The sequence below is a fragment of the Eupeodes corollae genome, chromosome 1 (assembly GCF_945859685.1).
Source record: "Eupeodes corollae chromosome 1, idEupCoro1.1, whole genome shotgun sequence".
Taxonomy (NCBI): Eukaryota; Metazoa; Arthropoda; class Insecta; order Diptera; family Syrphidae; genus Eupeodes; species Eupeodes corollae.
In genome coordinates, this window is record NC_079147.1 from 237,499,637 (window position 1) to 237,515,959 (window position 16,323).

Here is a 16,323-nt window from a genome sequence, read left to right on the forward strand (position 1 = left end):
GCCTTTCTTTTCATATCCTCTTCAAAAGTGTACATTTTAAAAATTTTAAAAAAGTTCTGATCTGAATTTCGCTGAATATGTTGCAATGGGTAGGTTCAGGCTACACAAGGGACTTGAAAGTAAAGCAAGTTTCTAGCATCTCATTAGCTAACTGCCAACAAATTGCCTTCCAATTAAGGCAACTTACTGAAAAAATGACTGGAAAGTAAATCAAGAAAAATCTCCCTAACTATCAATTCACTTATGTCAAAAAGAGAGCTTATCATAATTGTCCATTCAACTGAAAGGTATATTCTGAACAATTCTATTTGGTCTTTTATGTAAAAGGGTTCCTTGACAAATTGGAAAAGGAATAGGTAATATTTTTTAAAATACAAAATACATGTCGAGATGGTATTTTAGATTGCCTTGGGAGTGTTTTGCCAGTCAACTGAAGAGAGAGGTCAGTAACGTGAAGTTCCGAGTATGAAGTTTATGACACTTAAAAATCTAACTAGTTGCGTTAGTTTAAATTTACGTTAAAAAAACGCAGGTGACTGCAAATGAAGTCCCTTATATTTTCTGAGCCTGCCCAATTTTGTTTTATGTTATTCGGACAAAAACCCGGACTGCTGCGGATTGTTTCTGTTGCCAATTTCTCACTGTACTATGTTTTGAATCCCAAAGAGACATTGGTATTGATTCCATTTTTAAACAAAAGGCAATATTTTCGATACCTTAATTTTATTTATTATGATCAATAAAATTCTGTGTCTTCTGTAAGCCAAGTTAAGTTAAGTTCATTAAACAATTTTCGAAGCTCTAAATACGAGTTTTCAAAAACGTGTGACAATAGTAGAAAAAAAATTACATTCGTGTTACATTAGTAAAAAAAAAATTACATTCAAAATGTACCCATATTTCATTTGTTGTATAAGTTTAAAACAAATCTTTTAAGTTTATTATTCTTCTAATTTATGCATACATCACTCTTTAGTTATTTATAAAGTTGAAATATTTCAACAGACTTGATTATAATTTAAATGAATATTCAAGTTAATTTGAGGACACGTTTTGTAAAAGGAATATTTTTTTGAATTTTGTAACTTAAGTAACGATTTCTCGTATAGATATATTTATAGCACCTGTTGATTGGATTGCATTTCTTACTGCGACTCAGGTCGTTCAAGATAACAGACGAAAAAAAAGGGTTATAACTTATAAGGAATAAATCCCAATCGAAAGTTATTTAAATAAAATGTGCATTTTTTAAAAACTTATCAATATCACTGCAAAAGTTGTTCTTAGGCTGATACTTTTGTTCATATTCTTCGATAAAGGTTATACTTTTATTCAACCCTCTTTATGTTAAAAATGACAACAGGCAGGCGCTTGAGGTGCCGCTGTATTTTGCTGTTGATATTTACACAAGCGCCCCATTCTAACATTAGAATCAAACTAATCAAGTCAGAGAATAATAAAATAATAAAAAAGAACAAAATAAGATACACAACATTCATAAATATACTATTCACTTCAAACTCTCTTCTATCTTTTTATTTTGTATCTGTTGTGTTGGGTTGTAAAATTGTCAGAATGTCGAGACGTCGTTGTCGTCGTCGTCGACGACGAGATACATTCAAGTTGATTTGTCGTGGCAATTTAAAAATATAAAAACCATTGCGAGCTAAGCGAACAGAAGCATTCTAAAGCTGACCGTTTTGTCAGCACGATCGTCTCGTTTGCTAAAAAAGGGATGAGTGAATTCATTCAAAACATTTAATAAAATGAATTATTTATAAATTAAAAAACTACTGTATAAAAATATAAAAATCAATTATATTTTAACTAACTCAAAAGTGATAAATTATTATTGTTCTGTTGAACGTGTACTTAAAAGTGATTTTATCTTCTATAACGTATTTAAATTTATTAATTTACAAAATATTCTTTCATTTACAAAAGTTATAAAATATTAAGTGTTAATTAATTTTATTTGAATTTAATATTAAATTTATTATAAAATAATAATAAATTATAAAAATCATTAGGAAAAATGATTAGTTCTCGTACACTCCTTTTGGGAGTATTTTGTGTTTTCCAATTATTGGTATCAAGACCATTATTGATTCAAAGTGCTGCTATTGCTCCAGATGGACTTCCTGAAGCGGGAACTGTATACCTGGAGGCTTGGTAAGTTTTAATTAAAAGCGAGCAACAGTGATGAAAGAAAATGTGTGCCTCTACGAGGACATACATCTTTAAAAAATATTTTATCTCCCCTAAAAAAAATATCGAATATAAAGTCAACAATTTATTTCCAACTGTGTTTTAAAAAATCTAAAAAATGAAGTACTTCAAAAATAAGGGTCGCATTCTTGCATAGTTTTTTTGTTTGATATAAAATATTCCTTTTTATTTTGAATATGAGAAATCGTGGTTTTTTTGTTGGTTTTTAATAATAAATTTTTAAAAATTTCAATTTTGATCGAAATTATTTTCTCCTTTCTGTAAAATAATGTTCTGTGTACTGCAAAGGCATTGCTTTAATTTTTAGTTTTATACTTCAAATGCTTCTTCGTTAGCAATTTTTTTTATTATATTTGTTAATGTTTTTATGTGAAGTGTTCTTAAGAAAGTGAATAAAACTACAAGGAAAACTTACATAACAATACTTTAATTTGAAGGTTTTTTCCTTAAAATTTATTCTTGGAAACTGAAATTAAAAATTTTATGTTAGTGACTTTAATGTTTACACAAAAAGAACGCGATCCGGAGGGACAGCCAGAAAGTACCACTGCTCGGCTTGTTCTCATACTTCATAGAGGACTTGGTCATTTTTGGCATTCTGTTGACCCAGTTCTTAAAGTCAAGTCAACTCTTTTTCCTTTGCTTTTGTAAGTTACTGGAACAATAAATTAATTCAAAAAGCGAATCCAAAAATTCCAGTGTCCTTTTTGAACAAAAAAAGTTAGGAATTTTTGTGTAGAACTTCAGTGTTTCGTGACCATTGAGCAGACAGCGGCAGGAGTTGACATTCATAGAATAATTTTGTTTTTATGTTTGACCGTCGCCTTTTTTTTTTGTAAAAATATACAACTTCAATTTAACCGTCGCATTCCATTTCTAATCACCGCTTAAAGCTTTAAGAAAAATAAATCCTGTTTTTATCTTTTCAAACAATTAAATCGAAAATGTTTGATTTTTTTCCTTAGATAATTTTATGATATTTTGATCAAGTTTGAAATACTCGTTTTCTTGAAAAGAAAGACTAAATGTTTGTCTTGTTTTATAGCCTACATTCTTTAAAAAAAAAAAACTGAAAACTCTTGTTAAAAGATTAAACTTAATAAAAATTGGATATTTGAATATCGGGAGAAACATGGATTCTGTGTAATTCGAGAATGGAATTATAAAAAAGGTTTTGTTCCTGCAATTAGATTTCATGGTAATTAAAGATTTTCTGATGGGTTTTGAAAGTCTTAATTTAAATTCGAATCAAAAATTACTCTTTGACGTCAGTTTTCGAGATGCTAATTTTTTAAATTCGGAAAACATGTACATATGTTTGTTTTTTGAGGCTTACTATATTTATGAAGTGAAATTAGAATTAGGTGGCGCAAGAGTCCGTAGAGAACCAGAACCTAATGACTTACTACTCTCAACCATTTCTGTGTGCGAGTAATTGCAGGGATGGAAGGGACCTACAGTTTATATGGCGAATCCGAACGGATAATTTGAGAAAGCATTTTTTAATGACAAGAATTACTCTTGGAGAATTTGTCAATTCCTCGCAAGAGGCAGTACCCGTGAATAAAAACTTTAGGTGGCACATGACAGTCCAACGCACTAACTATAATTCCACGGGTACTATATTTATGAAGTATCTTTTTTTCAATAAATTCCGTGATGATTTTCCAGTTCTATGATGCCTTTCCTCAATATTTGGTTGAAATATTTATTTCATTTCATATAAATTTCGAAAAATCTTCAAATGTTGTTAAATTTCATATGTATTACAAAAATCTAATTGAAACGCTAAACCAGTTTGCTACAACGGCGTTTACAGAAAAAGACAAAATTGCTTAAAAGTGATATTTGTTTTTGTTAGAAATTTGTTTGTTGACAAGGCTTCAACATTATGGCTGCAACACAAACATGCTTTTCTTTACGTTGGACCTGCTTCGAGATTGCTTTGAATGACACTTCCAATATGACATTTCTAAAATGGCATTTTTGTCATTAGCTGCTGTTATTTTTTTTCAAAATAAAAAAAAAATAGTTTTAAAATCGAAAAAAAAATTATGGCGGAAGTAGCTACACAGCCTTAATAACCAATGGAAATCCCTCCAAATGTACTTTGGTTGTTGAATTTTGTACAGCTGTTGAGCTGTCAGACAATGCAAATATTTGCTGCCGTTGGATTTACATTACGTAACACTACGTTATTTCCTTACGATTGTCAAACGAAACGTAAGTTCGAAGCTCCATTGTGATAGCATGCATTGAATTCATGAGGCTGCTCTCGTAAACGTCAGGCAAAACTGAAGCTGAAGAGTTTTTGTTTTTCAGACATTAAGTTTTTGAAAAATGTTGCGAAAATTTAAAATAATGCTGAAAACGAGTAATTTTGAAATTTGGGGAGAATTAAATTTTGAATAAATAATTTGAACTACAAATTAACTCCAAAAAGTATTTTTTAAAAATATGAAAGCACAAATAAGGACCTATGTTTACTGTTGATTGCCAGAAACTAAGTAAGATACTTAAATAATTAAAAATGTATCTAGAATATTTGTAAAATACAATTTATTGTAAAAAATATATGTTAGGCTTAATCTTAGCCTTAAAAATACAGCTGTCTTCAGAGTTCTTAAAGGGTCAAATTTTAAGAACCTGATGTGATTTTAAAGCAATATTCGAAATTAAACAACTTAATCCTTTAAAAACCTTAATTTTGTCGACAACGTTTTAAATGGCAGCAATATGTTTATATCTAAAATATTGTTTTCGTCAAAAAATATAAACAAATAAAAATTGAAGTCGAGTTTAAAATTAACCTTATTTTGGAATTACATGTATTTAATTTCTAATAGTTAAAGAAAATGCAATAGTTTTGATATTTCATCTTGCGGAATTGTTTGAATGTAAGACTAAACTCTAAGGCTTCTTGTATTATTTTATGTATTTTAAAATACAATGATGTTAAAATTTAGAATTTACATCGCTCAATGCAACCATTACAACGAAAACAGACAGCTGTGGATGACCGTCATTCATCTTAATTTTGAATAAACTCTAATTTTATTGTTTTCTATTCCTTTTTTGTTTTATTTAATTTAGATCCCTATTTGAATTTAAAAGTTAACTTTGTGTTTTTTTATTCGAAAAGAATGTATTCTGGTACAACTTTTCTTAAAGCCATAATTCCATACTTTTTAAAATAAAGTTGTTTCGGTCACAGTTTCATTAAAAACAAATTAAAGAAAAGAATGCGATATTTTAACCAACAATAAAAATATGTTTAATATTATTTGAGAGATATAAAAGAGGCGATATTTAGTATATTTTTGTATAATTAAGTAGCCTAACCTTTCGTCAGGTAAAGGACGGTTTATAAAGTTGCTCTTACCTAATTTTTCAATCAGTAGCCACGAACGCATTATGGAAAATAAATCGTCAAAATCAATATTAATAGAGGGTGTTTTTAGTCATTTGGTTTTTATAAGATCAATTTTCTTCGGAGTTAGTTTTTTGACAGCTGTCACTTGATTTATTCTCAGTTTGTTTAACCAACTGAAAAACGTTTCCAAATAATGAAAATTGATTACTAAAATAATAGTTCGGTTCGCTCGACGTAACGAAAAAATCAAGGAAGGACACTTTGGGTGAGCGCTTTATCTCGCGTCGCGTCTTGAGCCGGTGGTATGGTATCCAAGATCGTGAAATTTAACATCGCCTGACTACGAATATTGTCTGTGCAGTTAAGTAATGGCACTTGTCTACTTAGATAAGCTCGAGATGATTGACGCATTTGAAGAGAATATTTGATAAATGGCACCAATTGCTGCGAAATGTAGTTGAAAATTGGGCCTCTCAGTGAGCCAGACGCAGAAGCCACTTGATCGAAATTATTCACCCTTAATTAAAATTAAATTCAATGTTAAGGGTACACAAAATTATATTGTTTAATTTTATGTTTTTTGTTTTTCAAATTTGAACTTTCTTCAGCAATTATGGTGGAATTTCATTTTAAATCTTACTTTGAATTCCAAAAATGGTTGACTTTAATCATTTATGAATTTGTGGTAGAAAATATGTACATATGCGTCTACAATTAAAATCGAAATTATGCATGAAGTCTGAGACATTCTCGCTATTTTTACCTTCCCATAGGAAGTTATAGTAATGGGTCCGATTTGTCAAATTGAAAATTTTGACATTTCTCGACGTTTCGAGGCCCCTAGAGTCGAAATAAGAGATTTTTAGAAAGATGTCGTCCGTACGTCGGCAAGTTCGCGATGTTTTTTTCGTCGTTCATAGTTCAAGAACCAGATAATAAGGCAGAAAGATGCAGAAAGGGTTCTCAAGAAAATTGCGCAGTTTTTTGCGGTTTTTTTACCATAGCAGTTTAAAAAAAAAGGTGAACATTTTGGTTAACCCTAAATATCTTACGAACCAAAACGCTTGAGACTTGAATTAAATTTTATATTAAATATTGTAACGTAATACCAAACAAGTATATTTAAAAAAATCAAGACAACGGTTTTTTTACAAATCAAAAAAACTAAAAAAAAATGTTGTCACCTCAAACATTTTACGAATACAAAATGATTTTATCTCCAAAATAGTTTTGTGCAACGAAAAATAAAGATTTAAACAACTGGTAAAATTTTGAGAAAAATCAAATTGACAGTTTTTTATATAAAAAATAAAAATCTAAAAATAAACATTACTTTGAAATTGAATTTCGATTTAAATATCTTTTCAAAAATTTGAGATTATGGCTTTCAGCTTATTTTAACTTATAAGAAATACTGTCGTCAACATTCCGAAAAATGTTGACAAAAATCGAGGTGACAGTTTTTTTTACAAAAAGCAAAAACATAAACAAAAAAATTAATAAAAGTTGGTAAAAATAGATTTTTGACTCAAATATCTTTTGAAAACTTCGAGATATTAGCTTTAAACTACTTTTATCTTTTAAAAAAATATTGTTGTTAACATTTAGTAAAATTTTGAGGAAAATCAAATTGGCAGTTAAAAAAAAAATAAAAACATAACAAGAAAACAATACTTAAACTTGGTAAAAATTTTCTAACAACTCAATAAGCCCCTTTTTTTATTTTGGTTTTATGTGTAAAGTTTGTTAAATTAGTTTGTTTCTTTAAACTTATGTTATCAATTTTTTCGAACTATTAATATCTTCTAAAATTTAAATAAATTCAGATTCAGGTATACAATTTTCTATTGATTTAAAAAACTATACATAAGTAATTTATTGTAAAACCATTTAAATATTCTATAATTATCTGTTGATTTGATAGCCGCTAAGCGCGCTTATTGTGAATAAATAAATACAAAACGATAATTTTGCTTACCTACAACATTAAAAAAAATTATCACATTTTTGTGTCTAGTGGAAAAGCTAGTTCTTTGTTGAAAAACAGCTTAAAACATTAATTCTGTATACATTTATTTGCATAATTATTAATTAATCTCAGGTATTAAAGACAAATCCAGCACAAGAATAATCAGTATATTTATTTATTTATATAACAAAGTGACGGTTTAGATTACAAATTACGTCTCAAGTTCTCAGAACGGCGATTTACTGTTCAAAACTTTTGCAATTGGATCTAAACTATCACAATTATGAATGACTACAAATTGAACGGCCGGCGTGTTTATTTCATTATTATATTTAGGAAGCTATAGCTTAAGGACGGTACCCGGGGTATGATAGTTAGTGCGTTGGACTGTCATGCTAGAGGTCTTGGGTTCGATCCCTGCCTATGCCATCTAAAGTCTTTTCACGGGTACTGCCTCTTGCGAGGAATTGACAAATTCTTCAAGAGTAACTATTGTCATGAAAAAGTGATTTCTCAAAATTAGCCGTTCGGAGTCGGCATATAAACTGTAGGTCCCCTCCATTCCTGACAACATTACTCGCACACAGGAATGGTTGAGAGTTGTAAGTCACTAGGCCTTGGTTCTCAACGGACTGCCACCCAATTTATTTATTTTTATAGCTTAAGGATACAGTTTTTAACACTCAAGGCTTTTGCGTGCCTAATTATTATCAATGCAACAAATACAGAGTAACATTTTTAAGCTTTACAAAGAAAGTTCCTAAGATCCAATTTTTCGAATTAATAATTTTCAGAACAAACAAACACCTTCTAGAAATTTGGAAAACTGATATTTTTTCAAAATAGTTTTACCTTTTAACAAGTTTAGAAGACGGTCAAAAATATGGGCAAAAGAAATAAATCATCAAAATGAAAAATATAATTCTGAACAAAAATGATTAATTGTTTTCCTTCTTCTTATTTCAGCGAAGTCTACTGTACGGGCAAACTTCTGCACCATGTCCAAATGAATTCTATTTTCAAGGACTCCAAGACGTTTGTTGACATGAAATTAAAAAATTCGCCAAATGTCACAATCACCAAGTTCGAAGAACTTTTAAACAGCAAAGACCAAAATCCATCCAAAACCGACATCGAACAATTTGTCAAGGTAAGTTTTTAAGAGCTTATTTTTGGTTTTATTTAACTAAACATTTGTTGTTTCATATTCTTTAGGATAACTTTGATGATCTTGGCAAAGAATTTGAAAACTACACTCCCCAAGATTGGATTGAAAGACCTCGTTTCTTGGATCTTATTCGTGATCCCGATCTTAAGCAATGGGGCAGTGAATTGAATGGAATCTGGAAAATTCTCGGACGTAAAATGATCGATGATGTGCACAAGAATCCCGAATACTATTCCATCATTCCTGTTGATAATCCAGTTATTGTTCCTGGTGGACGTTTTATTGAATTCTACTACTGGGATTCCTATTGGATCATTCGTGGACTTTTGCACTCACAAATGGACCAAACAGCCCGCGGTATGTTGTCGAACTTCTTGTCAATTGTCCAGCGTTTCGGTTTCATTCCAAATGGAGGTCGTGTCTACTATGCAAAGCGTTCTCAACCACCACTATTGGCTGGTATGATCAAATCTTATGTGGAATTCACCAAGGACGATGAATTTGCCCTCAATAGTGTCGAGACATTGGAGCATGAATTCGAATATTGGATGAACAATCACACAGTTCAAGCTAAGGGCTATAATTTGTTTGCCTATGGTGATTCTTCTGTCGGACCAAGGCCCGAATCTTATAGGGAAGATGTTATTAGTGCTAGAAGATACGACACAGATGAGAAGAAACAAGCATTCTACTCTGAACTTGCTGCTGCAGCGGAATCTGGAATGGACTTTAGCAGTCGTTGGTTTATCAATGACAAAGGTACCAATGAGGGCAATCTGACTGACTTGAAGTGCCGGTCAATTATTCCAGTTGAATTAAACGCCATTTTGTATTGGAATGCTAAGATCATTGCGGAATTCTACACAATGTCTAATAATGTTGCCAAATCAAGTGAATACGAGACGAAGGCTAAGAATATTCTCGAGGCAATCAATGCTGTCCTCTGGAACGAAGAAGCCGGTGTATGGTTGGACTATGACATGCTGAACAACAAACCCCGAAACTACTTCACTCCAACAAATCTCTTCCCCCTATGGACAAAGGCTTTCAATCCTAAGGATTCTGAAAAGATCTCGAAAACTGTACTCAAGTACATCGCTAAGCTTGAGCTTGATAAATACCCTGGTGGTGTACCAAATACATTATCAAACACCGGAGAGCAATGGGACTACCCCAATGTCTGGCCACCAATGCAACATACCTTACTCGAAGGTCTTGCTAATCTCAAAACTCCAGAGGCTACAAAACTGGCAAAATCATGGAGCTTCCGATGGGTTCGATCGAATTTTGCCGCCTTCAAGGAGACTCAGGCGATGTTTGAAAAGGTATATTTCTAATATCACATATATGTAGTTTTCTTCTAACGAAGATTTTCAATTTTTTTTAATTGTAGTATGATGCCGAAAAATTTGGTGGACATGGAGGTGGCGGTGAATATGATATCCAAACTGGTTTTGGATGGACAAATGGTATTATCATTGATTTACTTACTAAGTACGGTGATGAAATTACCCCAGCGCCTACATCAAAAGGTGAAAACAATGAAACCGTACAATAATTTTTGTGTTGACACAAATATTTTCACTGACGTCCTTAAAAAATAATGTGTTTTGTCCAACGTCCAATAATTCTACTCTACACTCGAAATTTATGTACAAACAGATCATAATATACAATAACACGCAAATAAACAATGAAAAAATAACGAACAACAATTTAAAAACAGAAACAACAACAAAGAACATTGTGATAAAGATGAAAAAAGGACTATTTTTTAAATTATGGGTTCTGGTAAACCAAAAATAAACTATTACTATAAATCTTTAATGATTTTTATATGTCAACAAACACAATCATCATCATCATCATTATCCACACCAGCACCAGCATATTTGTTAAAGAAAATTTTATAAAAAATATCCTGTTTTGTGTAAAGTTTTGTGTTTTGTCTCATGTCAAATTTTTCCTCAATTTTTAATATAATAACAAAACCAATCGAGAGCAGCTGAATAAAAATCAAATCTAAAATTATATCAATCCTGCCAACGAACATGTGTCTGTAATGTAAGTCTTTGTTTCGTTTAACGTTTATTGTCCTTTTGCATGTTCCTTTTGTTCTTCATTGATCATCTAGAAGCTTCATCGTCTGAGACCTCATAAAGCTTCTATGGATGACCAATGGAAAACAAGACTCAGCTATGTTCCAATATTAGTATGCTTTATGTTAAGTGTTTCTTTAAGAAAACATATGTTATGTCAGTCAACTTTATTCACGTTTACATAATACAAATCTATAATAAGGGGTTTCCATTGGTAAAATAAATCAATTAATTTTTATTTGAATCTTGCAAAACATCAATTTTGTTCCTTGTTCATTCCTCATTTCAGTTTGACAAATTTGGATGAAATCAATTTTTTCATTTTAATTTCGAAATATTTCAAAAGCATTTGTTGTTTGACAGTTACATCATTAAAATTAAAGATAAAAATCAATTTTCAATCCTGTTCTATTCAACACAAAAAAAAATCAAACCCTAATAGATTTGTCAGATATTGAAAATGACAGCTCAATCAATCATTAAAATTAAAGATAAAAATCAATTTTCAATCCTGTTCTATTCAACACAAAAAAAAATCAAACCCTAATAGATTTGTCAGATATTGAAAATGACAGCTCAAATCAAATTCTTTCAAATCTGACAATGCATCAACATTATTGAGGTGTTTCATCGGTAAAATATATCAATTTATTTTTCATTAAAACACAAATTTTTCTGTCAAAACACAAATTTTCCTTGTTTTTGCGTTCCATTGGGCAAAAATAAATTGATTTATTTTTATATCTTAATTTTTCGGTAGATTTAACCCTCTTTGCTCTAATACATATACATAAAAAAAATTCCAATGTGTTCCATTGGCCACAAAAAAAAACAATTTTTTTGACACCTGAACATTGAATTTCTTTCTAATAGAGGTTTTATTTTGATAATTTAAATAATAGAGTATTGTTTATTGAAAATTAATGGATATTTATTTCATTGTAGAGACTAAGTTGTTAACGTTTTAAAATGATACCAGTCAAATGGCCACTAGGGCTTCGGTTGCAGTATCATTTCCCGTTCTTAAAAATGTCATAACCAATTCGCACTTTTACCCCCCACTGTCTTTTATAACTTCACAAATTTAATTATTTGGTAATGAATCGGTTCAAATGTACCTTATCTTTCACGTAGCTCCAAAAAATGTTTATATTTAAAGGTCTCGGAGGCAAATGATGACCAACTCTTTGAGAAAGAACACGGTCAAAAAACTCACTATTATTGTAGTGGATTTAACAGTTTTAGTGCGTTATTGAAGAGTGCCCGTGGCATGATGATTAGTGCATAAAACTGTCATGTACGTACTTCCTACTCGTCAAACGTCAAAAAGATGACAGTTTCAAAAGCGACAGCTACCCAAATACTGGGCTGTTCAAAGTGAAACCTCTTATTGAAAAAGCTATGATTATATCTTGACATTTTCTTCCTCTTTGAGAAAAGTGTCATTTACGTGAACTGGCTAACTTATGAAAAATAATATAGAGGATCCTTGTATTAAATGCTATACCTACGGAAACAAATTGAATCCATAAAACCCCTTTTTGCATGCTTCCTTAACCCAACGATTTAACCCAAAAAGCTGTTACTTTAACTACTCTTTAACTTTTACACCTTTATACTAAACGCTACAATAATGCAATTTAACAATTTTAGCTTAATGCGATATTTTTGTTTTTGTTTATCAATTTGTTTATAATTTTGTTATTCAAACATTTTCAGGAAGTATAACATCAATGATGAGTTTAGTTGCGGTAGCCGCAGTTGCAGTTATCGTGACAACAGTCGGACGATTCCTATGGTGAGGTAAGTTCGACACAATATGGCTTACAAAATTTAATTCAAATCAAACTTAATTTAATAATTTTATTTTTCTTATTGCAGATATCCTAGAATAATGCCCCCCAAACAACCAGTTAACCAAAAAATAATTTAAACAAAAAAATCCTCGACTTTTTTGTTGCCTAAATAATAATTATTTATTTATTTGTTTGTTTGTTTAAGAAAAATAAACTAAATCAAGCATGTTGTGTTATTGTTAACATCTTAAGTTTGTATAAACTATTTCTTTTAGTTTTTCCATGTTTTTTTTTGTTTGTTTAATTATTGTTATTTTTGTTTGTTTAATATTAAAATCAAATGTAAATTATTTAAATAATTTTTAAAGTAATTTAATTTAAAATATATTTAATTCAGTATTAGTCCTAGGATTAGGATATGATACAAACAAAATATATGTAGACATTTACTATATATACATATTTGTAATCCTCGCTATCAATTGCCTATGTTATTAAATACCAAAAAGTTATACAAAAATAAACGTAATTGTAAACGAATCGGTAAAATCAAAGGAAGAAACATGAATTTATTGTTTCTGTAGGAAAAAGCATTTTGTTGAGAATAAAAACAATACTTTGTACATGAATAATAACAAATCTATGTTTTTTTGTTGTGTTCTTTTATTATGTTTTCTCCCTGGAATGAGTGTGCCTTCAAAATGTGACTAATGCATCAAATTTTCTAATAAAAGGAATTTAAAACAATTTTTTAATTAAATATTCAATTCTCTTTATATAGGAAATCCTGGAGCAGATGAAAAATTAAGAGACATTTATGGAAATTCCAGTTAGCTGAATGAGTTTTTAAAATTTTAATGATTTTTATAGGAACATATGTAGACAATATATAATAATTGTAATCTAAGTAAAAAGTTTAAAAATGTCTTTATGTCTTGAGATCTTATCACTTTTAAAAAACCAATCATTTCGAACGTGGTAAGATTTGTATAAGAATAATATTAAAAAGTGTTTCTCTTTTTTTGACATGTTAATTGCGCGATTAATGATGTAAAACTATCAGGAAATTATCAAATATATTTTCAAGCAATTTGTCAGACAAAAACTCAGAATATTACTTTACTAACCTCTGCGTTCTTTATCGTACAAAAACTAAAAGAACATTGTTTAAAAAACAATCCTCAAGCAAACTACAAGTCCGTCACGATTTGTATTGGAAAGAATTATAATTTTATGCAATTTGACAACGAACCCTTCTATACGAAACATTAAAGAAATTGTGCAGACAATAAATTAATTCTAGAATATAAAGTACAGTTTTCAAGACCAAAGTGTTGCTATAAAAGACCCTTATCATCCCTGTCCTGCTATACGGTGCAGAAGCATGGACTATGACAAAAGCGGATAAAAGCACCTTGGGTCGCTTCGAGAGAAAAGTTCTTCGTGTGATCTACAGTCCCGTATGCATTGAAGGAGAGTGGTTGAGAAGATGGAACGACGAGCTGCACGGGCTGTAAAGAAGGGTAAAAGTCCAACGACTAAAGTGGCAATGCTCCGGCCCGGAAATTCTTCGAATCCACACCCACAGGACAGCGCAGTAGAAGAAGACTGCGGATCAGGTGGCGCACACAAGTGGAAGGTGACCTCTCCCAACTTGGAGCGCGAAACTGGAGACATCTAGCTAGGGACCGAGCTAGATGGAAAAGTTTGTTGGGTGAGGCTTTAGTTCACACAGGACTGTAGCGCCACCTTAAGTAAGTCAGTTTCAGTTGAATGAAAAATCATGATCAACTGTCATTTTAACACAAGTAGACTCGGCTTGATAGGTAGGGAGATTTTTCTTCACTAACTTTCCAATCAATTTTCCAATAATGTTGTCTTATTTAGCAGGCAGTTTTTGGCAACTAGACACTAAAAGCTTACATTACTTTCAATTCCCTTATGTCGTCTGAACCAGCCCAATCTACATTTTGACCAAGCTAATAAGTTAATTTTATTAGGTGTCAATTATTTCAGTTAATCGTACAAACAAAATCCGTATAGTCTAAAAAAAAGAAACTCCTCGGGCAAGCTGCAAGTTCATCACAATTTATATTTTGTATTGTAAAAAAATATTACTTATTTCTTTTCAAGTTTGACAAGGAACCTTTTAAACAAAACATTTAATGGAATTGTGAGGAACATAAATATATCATAGAGTTATAATTTATAAAGTTCACCTTTCAGTTAAATGAAAAAACCTGATCAACTGTCATTTTGATAGAAGTAGACTCGACTTAATAGTTAGGGAGATTTCTCTTGGCTAACTTTCCAGTCAACTGTCCATTAAAGTTGCCTTAATTTTAAGTTAAGTTTTTGGCAGCTAGCCAATCAGATATTAGAAACTTGCCTAACTTTTAAGTCCCTTATGTCGCCTGAACCTTCTTCTTCTTTTTCGTTTCCGGCTGCTAGTAGCAGCACTTTAACTCCCCCTGGAGCATAGGGCGGCAACCAGTTCCTTCCATCTCTCTCAATTCCTAGCACGATACCTCAGCTGGGACCACGTCTCCAAGTTTTGGGACAGAGCTTTCTCCATGACAGATGATCTCCATGTTTCTTTTGGTCTTCCAGGCCTGCTTTGCTATCTTGTCGTCCGACTTTATCAATGTATGGCCAATCCAGCACCACTTTCATCGTTAGATATGGTTTGTGGCCACCGGATGTTCAGGATGTAACGTAGACAGCGGTTGACAAAAATTTGCAACCTTCTCGAGATGCCAGCAGAGCATTTCCACGTTTCGCAGGCATATAGCAGCACGGATTTTAAGTTGGACCCAGACAACTTTAACTTGGTACGGAGCGCTATTTTCCTGGAGGTCCATACTTTAGAAAGGATTCCGAATGCACTACGGGCTTTATTTATTCTATTGGTGACATCCAGGTCCGTTTCAGCATCGAGTGCCAAATAGCTTCCCAGATAGTTGAACTGGTTGACCTCTTCTACTGTCACTTGTCTCACAATAACCTGTTGTTGTTGGTTTCGGCTGGTGCGCATTAAAGAGTGGCACATTTGGCTGAGGTCTCAATTTCTGTTTGTATGTCGTCAGAATAGTCCAAATGGCTTAATGTTTCCTTCAGGCGCCATTGGATACCCAGTCTCTCGTGTTCACCCACCGTAGCCGTTATAACATCATCAATAACAAGCAAGAACAGAATCGGTGACAATACATCACCCTGTCCTACTCCCTGTCGCACTTCAAATGCATCGGAAAGTTGTCCATTGCGCAAAACAAAACACCTTGCATTGTTGTAAGACTCTTTTACTATAGCAACAATTTTATCAGGAAATCCTCTAGCAACAAGCGGTCTCCAGATAAGATCACGATTAACGCGATGGAAGGAGATTGGTACTCCGACGATTGTTCAAGAATAATTCGCAAGGTGTTAGTGTGGTCGACACATGATCGACCATTGCGAAATCCCGCTTGATGCCTCTTGAGCGTAGGCTCGATCTTAGACTTAACAAGTGGCAACAATACCCGCAACCAAATCGGGGTCCACTTTGAGGAATTCGGCAGGTATGCCATCCAGCCCAGCTGCTCTGTTGTTCTTTAAAAAGTGTATCGGGGTTCTTATTTCCGTGCATGTCGGGGGGTCAATATAAATGCTTCTGGTAGATCTGCGTATGTCCGGCAGTTGATGGTTTGCAT

At 31.9% G+C, this 16,323-nt stretch overlaps 1 protein-coding gene across 6 annotated transcripts in view; it reads left to right on the forward strand.

Moving 5' to 3' along the window:
* LOC129943355 (trehalase-like) overlaps positions 1–12,984 on the forward strand; it is a 96,935-nt gene extending 83,951 nt beyond the window's left edge. For 2 of the 6 annotated variants that reach the window (XM_056052726.1, XM_056052729.1), the window contains exons 4-8: positions 8,538–8,721; positions 8,787–10,064; positions 10,133–10,271; positions 12,558–12,641; positions 12,720–12,984. In XM_056052726.1, coding sequence (XP_055908701.1) covers positions 8,538–8,721; positions 8,787–10,064; positions 10,133–10,271; positions 12,558–12,640 — 1,684 coding nt within the window. In that variant the 3' untranslated portion in view covers position 12,641; positions 12,720–12,984. Of the gene's footprint in view, positions 1–1,695; positions 2,173–8,537; positions 8,722–8,786; positions 10,065–10,132; positions 10,804–12,557; positions 12,642–12,719 lie in introns of those variants that run through there. The other 4 variants (XM_056052728.1, XM_056052727.1, XR_008781224.1 and 1 more) reach the window with 4 other exon arrangements.
* The last annotated feature ends 3,339 nt before the right edge of the window (positions 12,985–16,323 follow it).